The 17,549-nt window shown below is 45.2% G+C and overlaps 1 protein-coding gene and 1 non-coding gene across 3 annotated transcripts; both read left to right on the forward strand.

Moving 5' to 3' along the window:
• The first annotated feature begins 233 nt into the window (after positions 1–233).
• Positions 234–17,337, forward strand: RGN (regucalcin). Of its 2 annotated transcripts, XM_050775703.1 has the most exons (8): positions 234–692; positions 2,260–2,873; positions 3,067–3,244; positions 6,586–6,768; positions 13,455–13,670; positions 15,396–15,527; positions 15,778–15,932; positions 16,921–17,337. In XM_050775703.1, exons 3-8 carry the CDS (start codon positions 3,082–3,084, stop codon positions 16,969–16,971), a joined length of 900 nt encoding a protein of 299 aa, XP_050631660.1. In that variant the 5' UTR covers positions 234–692; positions 2,260–2,873; positions 3,067–3,081; the 3' UTR covers positions 16,972–17,337. The 2 variants fall into 2 exon arrangements, with proteins under 2 accessions (XP_050631660.1, XP_050631659.1); XM_050775702.1 differs by lacking the exon at positions 2,260–2,873.
• On the forward strand, positions 9,995–10,101 carry LOC126946943 (U6 spliceosomal RNA). The gene has a single exon (XR_007722808.1). It is a non-coding gene; the product is annotated as a U6 spliceosomal RNA (small nuclear RNA).
• Positions 17,338–17,549: the final 212 nt, after the last annotated feature.

The following is a 17,549-nucleotide window of genomic DNA, read 5'->3' on the forward strand; positions in this document are numbered from 1 at the left end:
CAGCCACCAGGGTCTTCTCCACTAGGATGGAGAGGAGCTTTGTTCTTTCCTTTTTAACCTGTTTGGGTTTAACCCTCCCAGTCTCTCTCTGTTCGGCATTTAACAACTTTTTTTGGTTGAAGTAAGAGGTAAACTAGCTATTCGTCCAAACTCCAAAGCTCAGGTTCACTGGGCCGTAAGCCTGTACCCACCATCCCCGTGCCTGCCAGGGGCGGCTTTGCAGGATTCTTCCAGCCGCGGGGTACAGGGACGGGGACGGGGCGGGGTCCCAGGCCCGTGCCATCCACCTACCAAGCCGCCGGGTCCCGGGAGGCGTTTCCCCTCTCCTCGGCCCGCTGCCTGACCTTCGAGCCGCTTGAGAAGTTTCCAGCCTGGCGAGTGCCGAGCCAGGACGGCCTCCCCGCCCCCTCCTTGGAAAGGAAAGGCCCCGGCGACAACAGAGCCAGACCCGCTCCTCCCGTCCCAATCTCCCGATCGGGGGCAGCCAGAAGGAGACTGACCGCCCTGTGCCCACCCGGGAACCCGGGCCCTTTCAACCGGGCTGGCTGGTGCGCCCTCTGCAAAGCCTGCGCCAGGGACGAGGCAGGCTCAACCTTCAGATTCCCAGGGCCTCTCTGTCACTGTCGCCGTCACCGTCGCCCGAGGCCCCAGCGGCTCTACCAGACTGTTGTGGAGGCCTCTCACCCGCACAGGTACCCCGGGGGCAGCTCGGGCGCTTGACGCCCCCGTCCCCGCTCCCTGCTGCCCAGCCACCCCTTTTGTGGCCACGGGCCGGACCTAAATGGAACATTTGGCTCCCCTGTCCCCTCCCCACTGGCTTCTATGAGGGAGCATGGGGTTAAAAGTCGCTATTGCAAAACTCCTGCCTCTGATCTTGAGCCTTATCTAAGACTGATAGGATGAAGGCCTTTGGAGTCTGAACACTGCCCGCCCCCTCCCTTTTTTTTTTTTTGAGACAAGGTCTCAGTCTGTTGCCCAGGCTGGAGTGCCATGGCCCAATCTTGGCTCACTGCAACCTCCTCCTCCCAGGTTCAAGCGATTCTCCAGCCTCAGCCTCCCTAGTAGCTAGGACCACAGGCTTGAACCACTAAGCCGGGCTAATTTTTTGTATTTTTTGTAGAGAGGGGCTTTCAGCATGTTGCCTGGGCTGGTCTCAAACTCCTGACCTCAATGATCCTCCCACCTCAGCCTCCCAAAGTGCTGGAATTACAGGCACGAGCCACCGGCACCAGCCTGAGCCCATTTTTAATAGCCAAAAAACATTCCAAATGCTGCTGCAGATGCGGATACTTTGTATTTGGGACTGGTTTGGGCTGTGGTTTTTTTGTTTTGGTTTTGGTTTTTTGGTTTTTCTGGGTTTTTTTTGTTTTTTGTTTGTTTGTTTGTTTTTGAGAAGGAGTCTTACCCTGTCGCTCAGGCTAGAATCCAATGGCACAATCTCGGCTCACTGCAACCTCTGCCTCCCGGGTTCAAACGATTCCCCTGCCTCAGTCTTGTGAGTAGCTGGGATTACAGGCATCCGCCACCGTGCCCGGCTAATTTTTTTGTATTTTTAATAGAGATGCGGTTTCACCATGTTGGTCAGGCTGGTCTTGAACTCCTGACCTCATGATCCACCTGGCTCAGCCTCCCAAAGTGCTGGGATTACAGGCGTGAGCCACCACGCCCGGCATGTGTTTCTTTTTTAAAATATAGTTTATTGGAGGAAATATTAGATCAAACATTATTTTTCTTTTTCCCCCCTCTATTCATTTGCCCACCCATGTGTAGGATCACTTACTTCAAAGCAGATAGCTACCCTGGGAGAAGGATGAAGATGCAGGCAATTTTTATTTATTTATTTAGAGACAGGTTCTTGCTCTGTTGCCCAGGCTGGAGTGCAGTGGCATGATCACGGCTCACTGCAGCCTCCATCCCCCGGACTCAAATGATCCTCCCACCTCAGCCTCCCGAGTAGCTAGGATCACAGGCATGTGCCATTACACTTGCTAATTTTTTGTTGTTTTGTAAAGTCAGGCTCTCACTATGTTGCCCACACCGGTCCCAGACTCCTGGGTCCAAGCAATCTTCCTGCCTCAGCCTCCTAAAGAGCTGGGATTACAGGCCTGAGCCCCTGTGCCTGACAAATGCAGGCAGTGTGGATCATTCCTGGAAACCGCCTACTCAGGGCAGAGGTACAGAAAGAAAAGATTGCTCTTGCAAGTTGCCTGTCTTTCCTCTCCCACATGGGATTCTTATCTGATTTTTTCTCCTTTTCAGATAATTTTTCTGTCTTCTCCCAGTTCGCTGGTCATGGTCTCTGGCCTAAAGTCCCAGCATAGAATGTTCCTCTCCTGTGGAGTCCAACACTCCTTGCCAAACTGGCACGGTGTCTTCCTGGGAAGCAAGAAATCACTGAAGGGCTGTCAGTTCCTGCCAGGGTGGTTCAATGCTGTCCTTTTCTCCACTCCTTCCATGGTCTGCGTTGGAAAATGCGTGTTAGTTCGAATTCAGCGAGTTCTCATTGGGGTGAACATAGTCCTAAAAATGCAGTTCATAAAAATCAACCACACAGAGAAGAAAAATAAATCAGTAAAGCAGCTCAGAAAAATGCAGGTGTGGAGGGCCCTGGCCTCTGCACCCTCAAAGAAGGGGCTCAACAGCATCAACAGAAGGGGGGGAGCAGAAAGTGCCCTGCAGACACCCAGAAGGGCCACCAATGAACAAACTGCCGGCTCCCTGACCCGCCCTGGGGCCCGGGGTATTGACATAAAGGGCGACCTTGCACTATTTCAACAGCCAGTTCTCTGAGGATCACAAACACCAAGGAGTGGAGGTCAGGGTGTCGCTTTTTTGTTCTCTTTTTGAAAGATCATTTGAGAAGCACGTCACTGGTAAGTTGGTTGAAGATGTTTCATGGTCTGTTATCAGCTCTTTTCTTTTGCCTACATGTGTCTCTCCCTGTCACATTGCATATCCTTGTCTGATCTGGGGGAAGTGTATCCAGCCTTGCCAGTTCTTAGCCAGGTGTTTTACTATATTTGTTCTGTGCGATGACCTTTCACTCACCTCTGTTACCTTCACTAGATCTCCCCCGCGACCATGTCTTCCATTAAGATTGAGTGTGTTTTGCCGGAGAACTGCCGGTGCGGTGAGTCTCCAGTATGGGAGGAAGCATCCGACTCTTTGCTCTTCGTAGACATTCCTGCAAAAAAGCTTTGCCGGTGGGATTCACTCACCAAGCAAGTACAGCGAGTGACCATGGGTAAGGATGAAGGCTGGGCTGAGATCAGCCAGCTACCTTTTCCCACGGCACCCTTCTTGTCAAAGCACACTGAATACACTTGTCATGTTGTCTGTCCCCACTCCATATCCTTCCACTCTGACCCAGGGTTTAATTATGGATGGTCAATACTGTCCTCTTCCTCTTTGAATGAGGGACAACATTCCAATTTTTTTGGGGGGAGGAGGGGGGTTGTTTGTTTTTTTGTTTGTTTGTTTGTTTGTTTTGAGACAGGGTCTCACCATGTTGCCCTGGCTGGAGTGCCATGGTGTGATCACGGCTCACTGCAGCCTTGATCTCCTGGGGCTCAAGGGATCCTCCTGCCTCAGCCTCCCTAGTAGCTGTGACTAGAGATGTGTGCCACTACGTCCAGCTAGTTTGTATTTTTTGTAGAGGTGGTGTTTCACCATGTTGCCCAGGCTGGTCTCAAATTCCTGGGCTCAAGAGATCCACCCACCTCAACCTCCCAAAGCGTTGGGATTACAGACATGAGCCACCACGCCCAGCCCATTCCCAGTTTTGTTTGGATGCTGGGTTACTCTAGTTTCTGTCTTTCCTTAATACCGTCAGATAACCATGGAAAGTTAAAGACGCAGCTATCTGCCTTGGGTCAGGCCAAGACCTTAATTTTCAAAACAAAACAAAACAAAACAACTTCTTTGAAAGTGAAAACTAGCTTTTGGATGTATAAAGAGTTAACCAGGACCATCTTTGCTCACTGCACAAAATAGGATTCATGATGGAATTTCATGTGAATTTGAGTGTGATGCGTTTATGGCCCTGTGAATTCTAAAGAAGGAATTTATCACTTCCTATAGCCCAAGGGAATGGGCTTGATGTAATTACCGATAGAGAAAAAAGTTTCTTGTTTTCACTGAGCCCATGGGAAAAAATATCAGGAATTCCTATAATCTTGGGACATTCTTTCTCAATCCGGAACTTGGACCTCAACTTTTTTCATTTTTTTAGACAAGGTCTGGCTCTGCCATCCAGGCTGGAGTGCAATAATGCAAACATGGCTCACTACAGCCTCAATCTCCCAGGCTCAAGCAATCCTCCCACCTTAGCCTCCTGAGTAGCTGGAACCACAGGCGTGTGCCACCACACCTAGCTAATTTTATTTTTATTTTTTGTAGAGACAGGGTCTCCCTATATTGCCCAGGCTGATCTTGAACTCCCGGGCTCAAGCAATTATCCTGCCTTGACCTCCCAAGGTGCGGAGATTACAGGCATGAGCCACCACGGCCCGCTTTAAACTTCTTTATTTTTAAATGAAAGGGAACAACTTTGTTTTTTTTGAGACGGAGTCTCGCTCTGCCGCCCAGGCTGGAGTGCAGTGGGGCAGTCTCCACTCACTGCAAGCTCCGCTTCGCGGGGTCACGCCATTCTCCTGCCTCAGCCTCCGGAGTAGCTGGGACTACAGGCGCCGCCACCACGCCCGGCTAATTTTTCGTATTTTTAATAGAGACGGGGTTTCACCGTGTTAGCCAGGATGGTCTCGATCTCCTGACCTCGTGATCCGCCCGCCTCGGCCTCCCAAAGTGCTGGGATTACAGGCGTGAGCCACCGCGCCCGGCCCCGGGAACAACTTTTTAATTCACCCAGAAGTATGACTGTGGTAAAGTGACTGTGACCTCTGAGGGTAGAATGGGGATGGGTTCCCCTTGCCTTTTCTAGTCTCTTTTGCAGCAGACACACGTGCCAATCTGTGATCTGAAAAGCGCCTCCCCCCCGCCCCCCACCCCCAACCCATGGAAAAAGCTGTGGTGTCAGCAGTAGCTTAGAGAGCTACCAAGAGAAGTCTCAGGCTGTAGGTTGGGATCCGCGATGAGAGTTATCCTACACTTTCCCTGGGACCCTTGATGACTCCAATCAAAGTGTGAGCAGGGCTTTGAGCTAAGGGTGGCTCCTGAAGCTCCCATTATCTTACACTGAATGGGTGCTTAGGAAATGTTTTCAAAATCAATTCTGATAAATTTATTTCACCACAGCAGTCAATCTCTCCACTTAAAAAAAAAAAAAAATTCTTGGCCGGGTGCAGTAGCTCATGCCTGTAATCTCAACACTTTTGGGAGGCTGAGATGGGTGGATCACTTGAGGCCGGGAGTTCAAGACCAGCCTGACCATGATGGTGAAACCCTGTCTATACTAAAAATACAAACATTAGCCAGGCATGGTAGCACAGTCTGTAATCCCAGCTACTTGGAAGGCTGAGGCAGGAGAATCCCTTGAACCCAGGAGGCGGAGGTTGCAGTGAGTCAAGATCATGACACTGCACTCCAGCCTGGGCAACAGAGCAAGACTCCATTTCAAAAAAAAACAAAAAAAAAAAGTTTTCTTATACATGGAAAAATATTAAACAAAGAAAACCTAAAATTTAAAAACATAAAATATAGTAATATAATGAAGAGATGTGATTATACTATATCTGCATCTACATTTCTATCTGTTTATTATTTTTTACCGTGGTTACTTCCAAAAAAGGATCTGAGAAACAATTTGCAATTAAATACATATAAAATAGGGCCCCTTAGAAAAGACAAATCCTGGGTCAGGTGCGGTGGCTCATGCCTAATATCCCAATACTTTGGGAGGCCAAGGCGGGTGGATAACCTGAGGTCAGGAGTTCGAAATCAGCCTGGCCAACATGGTGAAACCATCTGCTAAAAATACAAATAAACTTTAGCCAGGCGTGGTGGCACATGCCTGTAATCCCAGCTACTCAGGAGGCTGAGGCAGGAGAATTGCTTGAACCCAGGAGGCAGAGGTTGCAGTGAGCTGAGATTGCACCACTGCACTCCAGCCTGGGCAACAAGAACAAAACTCTGTCAAAAAAAAAAAAGGCAAATCCTGTATCGGAGAGGCAGAGAGATGTCACAAAACCTAGTTGCTATAACTAAACTCAGTTTGTGTCTCTGAATTTTCTGGAGCATTTTTTGGCAAAATGGGGTATCACTTGCTCTGTGATGACTGTCCCAGTGCCCCTAGATTAGAAACTCCTCCTCTGAACTGGATGTGGCACTTGCTCCATATCATGGCCACTGTGCTTTCACTCCTCTGCTTCTCCCACTAGACTGGGAGCTTCCAGAGGAATTAGGTTTTATTCACATTTCTATCTATTGCTGCCCAGATCAGCACACATAATTCATACTCAACAAATGTACTAGGTTACATAGCCTTCCCTACTCAACAGAAGGAAGAGAGCGCTCCCATTGTCACGAGAGCTGGGCTCCCACTCTAAGCGATGCCAGGTAGCACAGTGACCTCAGTGGCCTCAGCCACTAAACTGGTACTGCTTTTTAACTGTTGCTTTGCCTCTACAGATGCCCCAGTCAGCTCTGTGGCCCTTCGCCAGTCGGGAGGCTATGTTGCCACCATTGGAACAAAGTTCTGTGCTTTGAACTGGGAAGAACAATCAGCAGTTGTCTTGGCCACAGTGGATAACGACAAGAAAAACAATCGCTTCAATGATGGGAAGGTGGATCCCGCCGGGAGGTACTTTGCTGGTAAGATTTCTCTTAACACCTACTTACTGAGCCTTGGAGGAAATACTTTGACATACAAAGTTCTCACTACTGGCCAGGGTGGTGGCTCACGCCTGTAATCCCAGCACTTTGGGAGCCAAGGCGAGTGGATCGCATGAGCCCAGGAGTTCGAGACCAGCCTGGGCAACATGGTGAAATTCTGTCTCTACCAAAGTTACAAAAAATTAGCTGGGTGTGGTGGCGTGCACCTGTGGTCCCAGCTACTCAGGAGGCTGAGTTGGAAGGATCATCTGAGCCCAGTAGTTTGAGGCTGCAGTGAGCCAAGATCGTGCCACTGCACTCCAACCTGGGTGATAGAGTCTCGAAAGAAAAGAAAGAAGGAAGGAAGGAAGGAAGGAAGGAAGGAAGGAAGGAAGGAAGGAAGGAAGGAAGGAAGGAGGGAAGGAGGGAAGGAGGGAAGGAAGGAGGGAAGGAGGGGGAAGGAGGGAAGGAGGGAAGGAGGGAGGGAGGGAGGGAGGGAGGGAGGGAGGGAGGGAGGGAGGGAGGGAGGGAGGAAAGGGAGGGAGGGAGGGAGAGAAGGGACGGAGGGAAGAAAGAGAAGAAAGAAGAAAGAAAGAAAAGAAAGAAAGAAAGAAAGAAAGAGAAAGAAAGAAAGAAAGAAGAAAAAGAAAGGAGAAAGAAAGAAGAAAAAGAAAGGAGAAAGAAAGAAAGAAAAAGAAAGAAAGTAAGAAAGTAAGTTAGTTCTCACTACCTCAAAAGTGTTATTTATAATGAATCTTGGGTTCTTCTTTTATTATTGCCTGAGTAACTTGTAGCACACACACACACACACACAAAATCCTATGATAAAATCTTCATTTGTATTTCCGTCTCTAGCAGAGACTAAAATCTGTATGGTATTTTGGTGGTTTAAGTGAGTTTTAAATACAGGGGTTTTGTTGTTGATGTTTAAATCAGAAATATTTTCAAATTTACAGAAAAAAATAAGAATAGTACAGGCCGGGCGTGGTGGCTCACGCCTGTAATCCCAGCACTTTGGGAAGGCTGAGGCGGGCAGATCATGAGGTCAGGAGATTCAGACCATCCTGGCTAACAAGGTGAAACCTTGTCTGTACTAAAAATAAAAAAATTAGCCAGGCGTGGTGGTGGGCACCTGTAGTCCCAGCTACTGGGGAGGCTGAGGCAGGAGAATGCCGTGCACCTGAGAGGCAGAGCTTGCAGTGAGCCGAGGTCACGCCATTGCACTCCGGCCTGGGCAATAGAGAGAGGCTCCATCTCAAAAAAAAAAGAATAGTACAAACAACACTTGTATTGTATACCTTTTACTCAGGTTCACCTATTGCTAACATTTTGTTCCATTTGCTTTATCATTCGCTGTCTGTATATGTCTAAACATATTTATCTCTGGAGTCCTTTATTTAAAAAAAAAAAAAAATAGAGATGAGATCTCACTCTGTTGCCCAGGCTGGTCTTGAACTCCTGAGCTCAAGTGATCCTCACACCTCATCCTCCCAAGTGCTGGGATTACAGGTGTGAGCCACTGCGCCCGGCCTATCTCCAGAATCATGTGAGAGTAGGTTGCATGTATATCCTATGTGCCTTTACCCCTAAAATGCTGCAGTGTGAATTTCCCAAGAAAGATGACATATTCTTACATGACCACAGTTAGAGTGATCAACTTAAAAAAGTTTAGCATTGATATGGTCATTTTATCTGATATACTATTTAAATCCCAGTTTTGTCAATTGTGCAAAAGTGTTCTTTCTCACGTTTTTTCCCTCCAGCACAGGATACAGTCTAGGATCATGGATTGCATTTCCTTTTCATATCTCTTTGATCTTTTTTAAAACTGGAACATTTTCATAGCTTTTTTTGTTGTTGTTTTTTATAACATTGCCATTTTTGAAGAATACAGCCAGCCCTACCCAACTCCCCCCTTTTTTAACAGGGCATTCCTTATTTAGTATCTGTCTGGTGTTTGTGATCAAGTTGATGTTATACATTCCTGACGGGAATACTGCATAGATAATGTTCTGTTCTCAGGGTAACCCATCTGGAGGTACACGATGTCCATGTGTCCCCTCGTTGGTGATTTTGATCGCCAGGTTAAGCCTCTGTCAGATTTCTCTACCGCATAACTATTTTTAATTGCAATTTATAAACAATTTGTGGGGGTTGTTAGTTATCTATTGCTGGATAACAAATTACGCTGAAACTTAGAGGCTTAAAATAAGAAATATTTATTATCTCAGATGGTTTCTGAAGGTCAAGAATCTGGGTGCAGCTTAGCTGGATGGATCCAGTTCAGGCTATCTCATAAGACTGCAGTCAAGCTTTCCGCAGGGACTGCAGCCTCAGAAAAGGCTGGATTCTCTGAAGAGGCCTAAAGGATCCATTTCTAAGCTCATTCACATAGGGGTTGGCAGGAGGCTTCAGTTCCTTAGCTGGTGGGTCTCTCCATAGGGCTGCTCAGGACATGGCTGCCCCTAGAACTAGTGATAAGAGGAGAGAGAGAGAGAGAGAGGAGAGAGAGAGAAAACGCATGCACCCAAGATCCAAGATGGAAGCTACAGTCTTTAGCCAATTGGAAGTGACATACCATCACTTCTGCCATATGCTATTTGGTCACACAGACAATGACAGAGGGAACTATCCAAGGGTGAGAATGCTGAAAGGTGGGAATCATTAGGCGCTATCTTGGAGGCTGGCTACAACATGGGGAGATACTCTAAGTCCACACAAATATCCTGGTCCTCATCGAAATTTCTCCCTTAAGTTTTGCATTCGTTGATGATTCTTTCTTGAACCAAAGTTTACTATGATGGTTGCAGAATGACTTATATGCAGGTTTAAAAGAATTTTATCTACCGTTTTAAATTAGATAATGCATTTCACATATATTTCTCATCATAATAACCTTCTAAGTTAGCCAAAGTTGATTCTCCATCTCTGCTATTCCCACCTTCCCACACTGCCGCCTCATATTGTTGGCCCTGCTGTCCTGGCCCTGTGCATGTTCAACCTGGAAGGCAGGAGAGGTCAGAGCACCTGACTGTAGACTGCTTCCCATCTTCCTGGGCTTTATACAACCACAGATATGGTCAGGGACAGGTTGAAAGATTAAAGATGAGGATCTGTTGGAAGCCCTTCTGCAGTAATTTCTGCAGGATAAAGATACGTGATTGGATACTTCGCCTCCTGGTGAAATTGATTTTCTTACCTCTTTTGAGTAGAAGTTGACAGTTCTGCGCTCGCTTCAGCAGCATATCTACTAAAATTGGAACAATACAGAGAAGATTAGCATGGCCCCTGCACAAGGATGACACGCAAATGCATGAAGAGCTCCATATTTTTTTTAAAAAGTTTACAGTTCTGAGGCACTTTGTGAGACAAAAATAAAGATGGCCTCCAAGGCCTGCATTCTTAGCATGGAGTCTCTGGGCCATCAAGAGACCTCTTAAAATTGTAGGTGTCTGGCCGGGCGCGGTGGCTCAAGCCTGTAATCCCAGCACTTTGGGAGGCTGAGGCGGGCGGATCACGAGGTCAGGAGATCAAGACCATCCTGGCTAACACAGTGAAACCCTGTCTCTACTAAAAATACAAAAACTTAGCCGGGCGAGGTGGCAGGCGCCTGTAGTCCCAGCTACTCGGGAGGCTGAGGCAGGAGAATGGCGTAAACCCGGGAGGCGGAGCTTGCAGTGAGCTGAGATCCGGCCACTGCACTCCAGCCTGGGTGACAGAGCGAGACTCCGTCTCAAAAAAATAAATAAATAAAAATAAAAATAAAAATAAAAATAAAAAATAAAAAATAAAATTGTAGGTGTCATTGTGGGTGTAACTATTAGATATTACTATAATATTCTATAGTACTAATACTAATACTATAATATTATACTTATAATAATATATAGTTTTACTTTATATATTATAATATATAATTTTAATTTATATATTATAATATAGTATAATTATATAAGTACATATAATTATATTATATTAATATAATTATATATTATATATTATATAATTGCATTATATAATATATAATACAACTATATATAATATTATATATTATATTTATATATTATATTATATTATACATAATTATGTTATAACACTATAGTATTCTTGCAGATGCCTAACACTAGTACAGTAGTATATACCTAATAGGTTACTCCGAGGTGCCCCAGGCCCAGAAAAAGGTGGGGTCATCTTATAGTCTAGATGGATTCTCAAGGTGATCGCACCCTGAAGATATCACCACACCCAAGATCTGACCTGTCTATGCTTGTTACTAGATAATGAAGCTGAGGCTCTAGATTATTCTGTCCACCAAGGAAGAGGCTTTCCAAGCAGCAGGAGATTCATGTGCATGTTCCAGGCCTCTTTTTCTGTGAGGCAGATATTGTGCAGGGAGAGCCATGAAACAAACCCAACTGACCTAGAGCAGGAAACTGCCAAGGGAACATCTTTCTCCCCAAGGAGGGAGGATCAACCCTGTCTTGCTTGCTATTCAGGCTTCCCATCTACATTATCTCTTTGGCATCTGTGCCATCTCATTTTCGGCATCTGTTGATTCTCTTTTCCTATGTGAGTCGAGATTTCCATGTTTCTTTGTGTTGCCAAGTAATCTGGGGTTGTGTTCTAGACATTTTGAATATTATGAGGCCCTGAGTCCTATTGAAATCCTTTGGCCGGGTGCGGTGGCTCAAGCCTGTAATCCCAGCACTTTGGGAGGCTGAGGCAGGTAGATCACTTGAGCTCAGGAGTTTGGGACCAGCCTGGGCAACACAGTGAAATCTCGTCTCTACAAAAATAAAAAATTAAACAAATGAGCCAGGCATGGTGGCTTACTCCCACAGACCCAGCTGCTCAGAGGCTGAGGTGGGAGGAACGCTTGAGTCCGGGAGGTTGAGGCTGCAGTGAGCTGTGATCATGCCACTGCACTCCAGCCTGGGCAACAGAGCAAGACTCTGCTAAAAAAAAAAAAAAAAAAACAGAAGAAGAAAAAAAAAGAAGCAGCAGAAGGGGAAGGCGAAGGAGAAGGAGGGGGTTTGGCATGGCAGCTCATGCCTGTGACCCCAGCACTTTGGAGGCCAAGGCAGGTGGATTGCTTGAGTTGCTTGAGCTACTGGGGAGGCTGAGGTAGGAGAATCACCCGAGCCTAGAGGAGGTCGAGGCTGCATGAGCCGAGACCGCATCACTGCACTCCAGCCTGGGCAACCAGAGTGAGTCTAGGAGTTTGAGACCAGCCTGGGCAACATGGCAAAACCCCGTCTCTACTCAAAATACAAAAACAAAACCAAAACAAAACAAACAAACCTAGCCTGGCGTGGTGGTATGTGCCTGTAGCCCCAGCCACTCAGGAGGCTGAGGTAGGAGAATCGCCTGAGCCTGGGAGATTGAGACTGCAGTGAGCCATGATCGTGCCACAACACTCCAGCCTGGATGACGTATCGAAGAAGAAGAAGAAAGAAGGAAGAAGGAAGAAGAGGAGGAGGAGGAAGAAGAGAAGGAGGAGGAGGAAGAGGAAGAGGAGGAGGAGGAAGAGGAAGAAGAAATCCTTTGAAGAATGTTGTTATAGTTGTCTTAGCAGGCAATGTATATGTGTAGGTTCAGGCCACAAGTTCCAACCTGTTTTTTATTAGATGTTATTAGGATCTGTCTCACACGTGTGCCACCCAGTGGTCAGTCTGGGACCCAGAAGGAGTTCTATCAGCTCTGCTCTCAATGTCTTCAGTAGGCTAATTCGAATCCAATTCATGCATGTATAAGTCCAAGTTGGGGTGAGCCTAGGAGATCGTAAACAGCTTAACGGGATTGCGTTCCTAAGCAATTGCCCCTTCACTATTTCTCAGTCATTTCCAGTTTCCTGGACCTCTCCTTTTCATTCCACCAGCCAGAAACCACCCATTTCTATGACTGTGCTGCGTCTGGGACCAAGCAGCGAGGACAGAGAAAGATAATATAAAAGCAACAGTATTTGGCGTCACCCTTTTGGGGCTGCAGCTTCACCCAATGGAGATGAACGTCTCCTTCCCTTGGAGTTTGCATTCCTACAGTTTCCTGCTGCTGGCCATTCTCTCTGCCATTGCTGCTGCAGACTTGTCTGGGGACTGGTGCGTGAGAGAATGGAGAAAAAGGAGTGGAAAATAACCTAGGGATTTTCTCCACTCTCTCTGAGCTTCAGGAGTTTCCTTTTCTGCTCCTTGAACCAGATCTAGGGGGTTTCTCTTGGATCTCTGTCTGCATCACAGTGCACATTTCCAGATTTCAGGGTGCGTTGAGTTCAGGCTGGCAGATACCAGAGAAGAAAATGAAGAGCTCACCATCAATTCCATGGTACTTCCACGTCTGCTGTTCTTCCCTGAGCTACCTGCTAATATTTGCTTTTCAGAGTTCTAAGATGGCTGTGCCATGTATTTTATCCAGGTTTTTATAGCTGTGCTCAGTGGGAGAAAATGAGGTTCGTGCATGTTTACTCCTTCTTGTTTTGAACCAGCACCTCTAGGCACGGTTTTAATTTGCATTATATGCAAGGTAATTGTCATTTTTTAAAAATGTATATATATATAGGGCCCAAATTGGAATTGTATAATGATTTCCTTTGATTTAATCACTGGAAAGGATCCCTGGTGAGAAAGGATGGTGTCGTGCATGGGGCAAGATGCTCTGGGGCAGAGCTGAGCGCTCTTTGGTTTTCATAGGCACCATGGCTGAGGAAACAGCTCCGGCAGTTCTTGAGCGGCACCAGGGATCCCTGTACTCCCTCTTTCCTGACCACCACGTGAAAAAGTACTTTGACCAGGTGGACATCTCCAATGGTTTGGATTGGTCGCTAGACCACAAAATCTTCTATTACATTGACAGCCTGTCCTACTCCGTGGATGCCTTTGACTATGACCTGCAGACAGGACAGATCTGTATGTATTTTTCATTATTTGTCTCAGTGCTGCCAGTATTGTTTTCACGTGTTTGTGACTAGTAAGGCGCCTCTCCCTTGCCTCATGTGAAGAGGTCCTTACTTAAATGGAGAGCTTTCTGATGCTACTATTCCAATACAGTAACGATAGCACAGACTTGACTGTGCTGCCAGTCAAATCATGGCCCTCAACATATTTAAATATGGCAAGAGTTTGGCATAATGTGGATAGATCTGGGGAAGCTAATAAAAAATAATTAATACAAATATAGATTCTCAATCCTCTTCCTTGCCATCATCACCAGAAAGAGGCTCACTGCAAAAGGGATCCTGTTCTACCAGGAGGTGCCTAAAGGCAGATAATACTTAATGGAATATTGGCGCAAAAGAACAGAAACCTTGAGGTTTTTGATTGCTATTTCTTGTTTGTACTTTAGTTAACCATAGGCAAGTACTCAGAAGCTAATTACCAACCTTTCAAAATGGAAATGCAAAAAAAAAAAAAGTAATTGCACGTTGTCCAACTCCATCAATATGCTTGAAAGGAGCCATAGTTGGAAAATGGGAGGGAAGGGATTATTTAGAATCTAGAAGGGAGTCCTTGAAACTGTTTCATGAAAGGTGCCAAACCTTTTATGAAACAAAAGAGCAACACTAATAATAAAAATGACTTCGAAAAAATATCCCCAGAACTCTGCATGCAGATTTAATCAGAGGCAAACTATTCTGGTGCAGATGTTTTGCTTTGAAATATGTAGTGCTTGGGAGGCTGAGGCAGAAGAATTGCTTGAACCCGGGAGGCAGGGGTTGCAGTGAGCCAAGATCGCGCCACTGTACTCCTGCCTGGCAACAGAGCGAGACTCCATCAAGAAAGAAAAAGACAGAAAGAAAGAGAGAGAGAGAGAGAAGGAAGGAAGGGAGGAAGAAAGGAAGGAAGGAAAGAAGGAAGGAAGGAAAGAAGGAAGGAAGGAAGGAAGGAAGGAAGGAAGGAAGGAAGGAAGGAAGGAAGGAAGGAAGGAAGGAAAAGAAAGAAGGATGTAGTGCTCTTTTTTATGACTGTTTGTACCCATTGTCATTATACGTGGTTTTAACATTTTTCCATTATACCTCAATCTGATGACTGTAGTGACCTGGACTTTGTAGCATAAAGTTCTGGATTTTGATATTTGTTTTTTGTATACCACGGTTACCCCCGCTTAAGGGCACCTAGGTGGTTTCTGCGTGCCCCTCCTGCCAGAAACAGGCTCTTCTAATATTTAGTCTTGATTTTGGAGCACTCAGTCAGGCAGAAAAAGAACTCATACATCTTGCTAGTTTTTGTGCATGAACTGTTCACGTGATACCATTAAGTTGCCTTGTGGATCTCAAGAGTTTTGTAACTGAAACAGCAAAGGTCTAACCACAAGCTGACATGTACTTGACATAGACATGCAGGGCCCCAATTCAGGTCAGCTTCAAAAAGAACTATTATTGGCATTTTAGTAAGAATTCTGCTTTCTTTTTTCTCTCTCCCTCTGAATGCTTAAACAGATGCCTGTACCCAAACAAAAGACAATGAATCCATCCCAATCATGTGGTAAAAATCCTTTGTTCACATGCCAGACACTGGATAAGCTGAAGTGATCAGTATTTATAACCAGCTTGAGAGCTCCCTGTTTGATTCTCAGTATTTAGTGGCCTGTTGTTTTGTTGTGGTTCTGTTTTTGTTTTTGCCTTTTAACCATAGCCAACCGCAGAAGTGTTTACAAGCTCGAAAAAGAAGAACAAATCCCAGATGGAATGTGTATTGATGCTGAGGGGAAGCTCTGGGTGGCCTGTTACAATGGAGGAAGAGTGATTCGTTTAGATCCTGTGACAGGTAGGCCCACAGCAAAATGAAAAAATCCTTGTCATGGCCAAGCAGAGATATAGCCCGAAAGTTAGTCAGAATTTCTCTTCCTGTAGAAGTGCATCTTTTTGCTCAAAATAAATTGTCAGGGAAAGTAGATTAAATATTAAATGCACAGATGAATCCTGACCTCCCCAGTCTTCTTAGATCTTCCCTAGAAACAATACACAGGTTAGAAATTGCTGCAACTAAACTTTAAATAAAATACTTGGTGGTCTAGGGAAAAGACTTCAAACTGTGAAGCTGCCTGTTGATAAAACAACTTCATGCTGCTTTGGAGGGAAGAATTACTCTGAAATGTACGTGACCTGCGCCCGGGATGGGATGGACCCCGAGGGCCTTTTGAGGCAGCCTGAAGCTGGTGGAATTTTCAAGGTGATAGGACTATTTCTTTGATTTTGGGGGTTGGGGAGGATCCCCTGTAAGTAACTGAGTGGTTGGTACTTTTGTATACTTCTAAAGCATGATCCTATTTAGTATGTTAAGCTCATCATGCTAGACTGAAAAACATTTTATTTCGATTTTCTAGAGAGTAAGTTATCCGAATTCCAAGATGATGTGTTTAGCCTACTTTGTACATTAAATTTTTTTACTTCCTGTTTATTGAAATTCTTCAAATCAGTAGAATGAACTTGGAAAACCAATATTTACATCATGCCTAGAAGATCAGTTGATTGTTTTGATGTCTTCAGGATTTTTCAGATTTTTAACATCTTTTAGCAGCAGAATAAACCCTGATAAAAATCGTAGAGCTTTTGAGCTGAAAAGAAATACATAATGTAGAAACCCCTTTCTTGCCGGGCGCGGTGGCTCAAGCCTGTAATCCCAGCACTTTGGGAGGCCGAGGCGGGCGGATCACAAGGTCAGGAGATCGAGACCACAGTGAAACCCCGTCTCTACTAAAAATACAAAAAATTAGCCGGGCGCGGTGGCGGGCGCCTGTAGTCCCAGCTACTCAGGAGGCTGAGGCAGGAGAATGGCGGGAACCCGGGAGGCGGAGCTTGCAGTGAGCCGAGATCGCGCCACTGCACTCCAGCCTGGGCGACAGCGTGAGACTCTGTCTCAAAAAAAAAAAAAAAAAAAAAAAAAAAAAAAAAGAAACCCCTTTCTTAGCAGGCGGCAGATGATAGAACTAATTCAGTTTTAAATCTAAGTTAGTCGTAAAAGATTGCTAGTTGAATTATAAACTATATGAATAATTGGGTTGGACCATAAATATCCAGTCAGGTAATTCCTTTTTATGATAGGAAATAAAACAAAGATAATAGGTGGCTAAGTATATTATTACAAATCATAAAAATGCTTTTGAAGAATACTTGTGAATTACCTTTCGCCTGAGATTCTCTCTTTTCTTTTTCAACAGATAACTGGTCTGGGGGTCAAAGGAATTGCTCCCTACTCCTATGCAGGATGAGGATAGGTCTTCTTTCCTGCCAGAGGGAGTTCTGAAGACAACTAGACAATTCTGGGGCTGAAATTTCAATCTAGTTAGAAAGAAAAATGAGGCAATGATATTTTTAACGGGGTTAAGTTTTAATTTACAACTTTTAAAAGGCAGAGCGTTTTTAACAAGGAGTGACAGGTGGCTTTGATAACACACTTATAAGGCTTTCTGTAAAAGGTACTATAGAAGAGCAAAGAATCGTTCAACTGTCAATCAGCCTCTTGATTCTTTGTAAATTGCCAGGGTGGGTGGGTACATATCTCTTCTTGATTCTGCATTTCATACTTAACTATATTAAAGCTTCAAGGAACAATAAATAATAATCTGGTAACGACCTATTATGTTCCCTTTTATTTTCATCATAATCTCATAAAATATACCACAATGCTAACTAACCTACATAGATATTACACTTCCTATATGTTATTTTACAAACTAAAATACGGCTGGAGGATAAGACGCAAACATACTGTCAAAATCCATGGTTCCAGCTGCCACCTACTGGATGTAAAAGTAATATGTCTCTTTGGAAAGACTTATTTCAAAAA

This window comes from Macaca thibetana, chromosome X, assembly GCF_024542745.1.
Source record: "Macaca thibetana thibetana isolate TM-01 chromosome X, ASM2454274v1, whole genome shotgun sequence".
Taxonomy (NCBI): Eukaryota; Metazoa; Chordata; class Mammalia; order Primates; family Cercopithecidae; genus Macaca; species Macaca thibetana.

Excerpts from the sequence above, each read along its gene's own strand:
- RGN (XM_050775703.1), top strand. The coding sequence starts at position 3,082 with ATGTCTTCCATTAAGATTGAGTGTGTTTTGCCGGAGAACTGCCGGTGC. Across the intron at positions 6,769-13,454 it reads CGCCGGGAGGTACTTTGCTG|GCACCATGGCTGAGGAAACA; the intron begins GTAAGATTTCTC and ends TGGTTTTCATAG. Across the intron at positions 15,933-16,920 it reads AAGCTGGTGGAATTTTCAAG|ATAACTGGTCTGGGGGTCAA; the intron begins GTGATAGGACTA and ends CTTTTTCAACAG.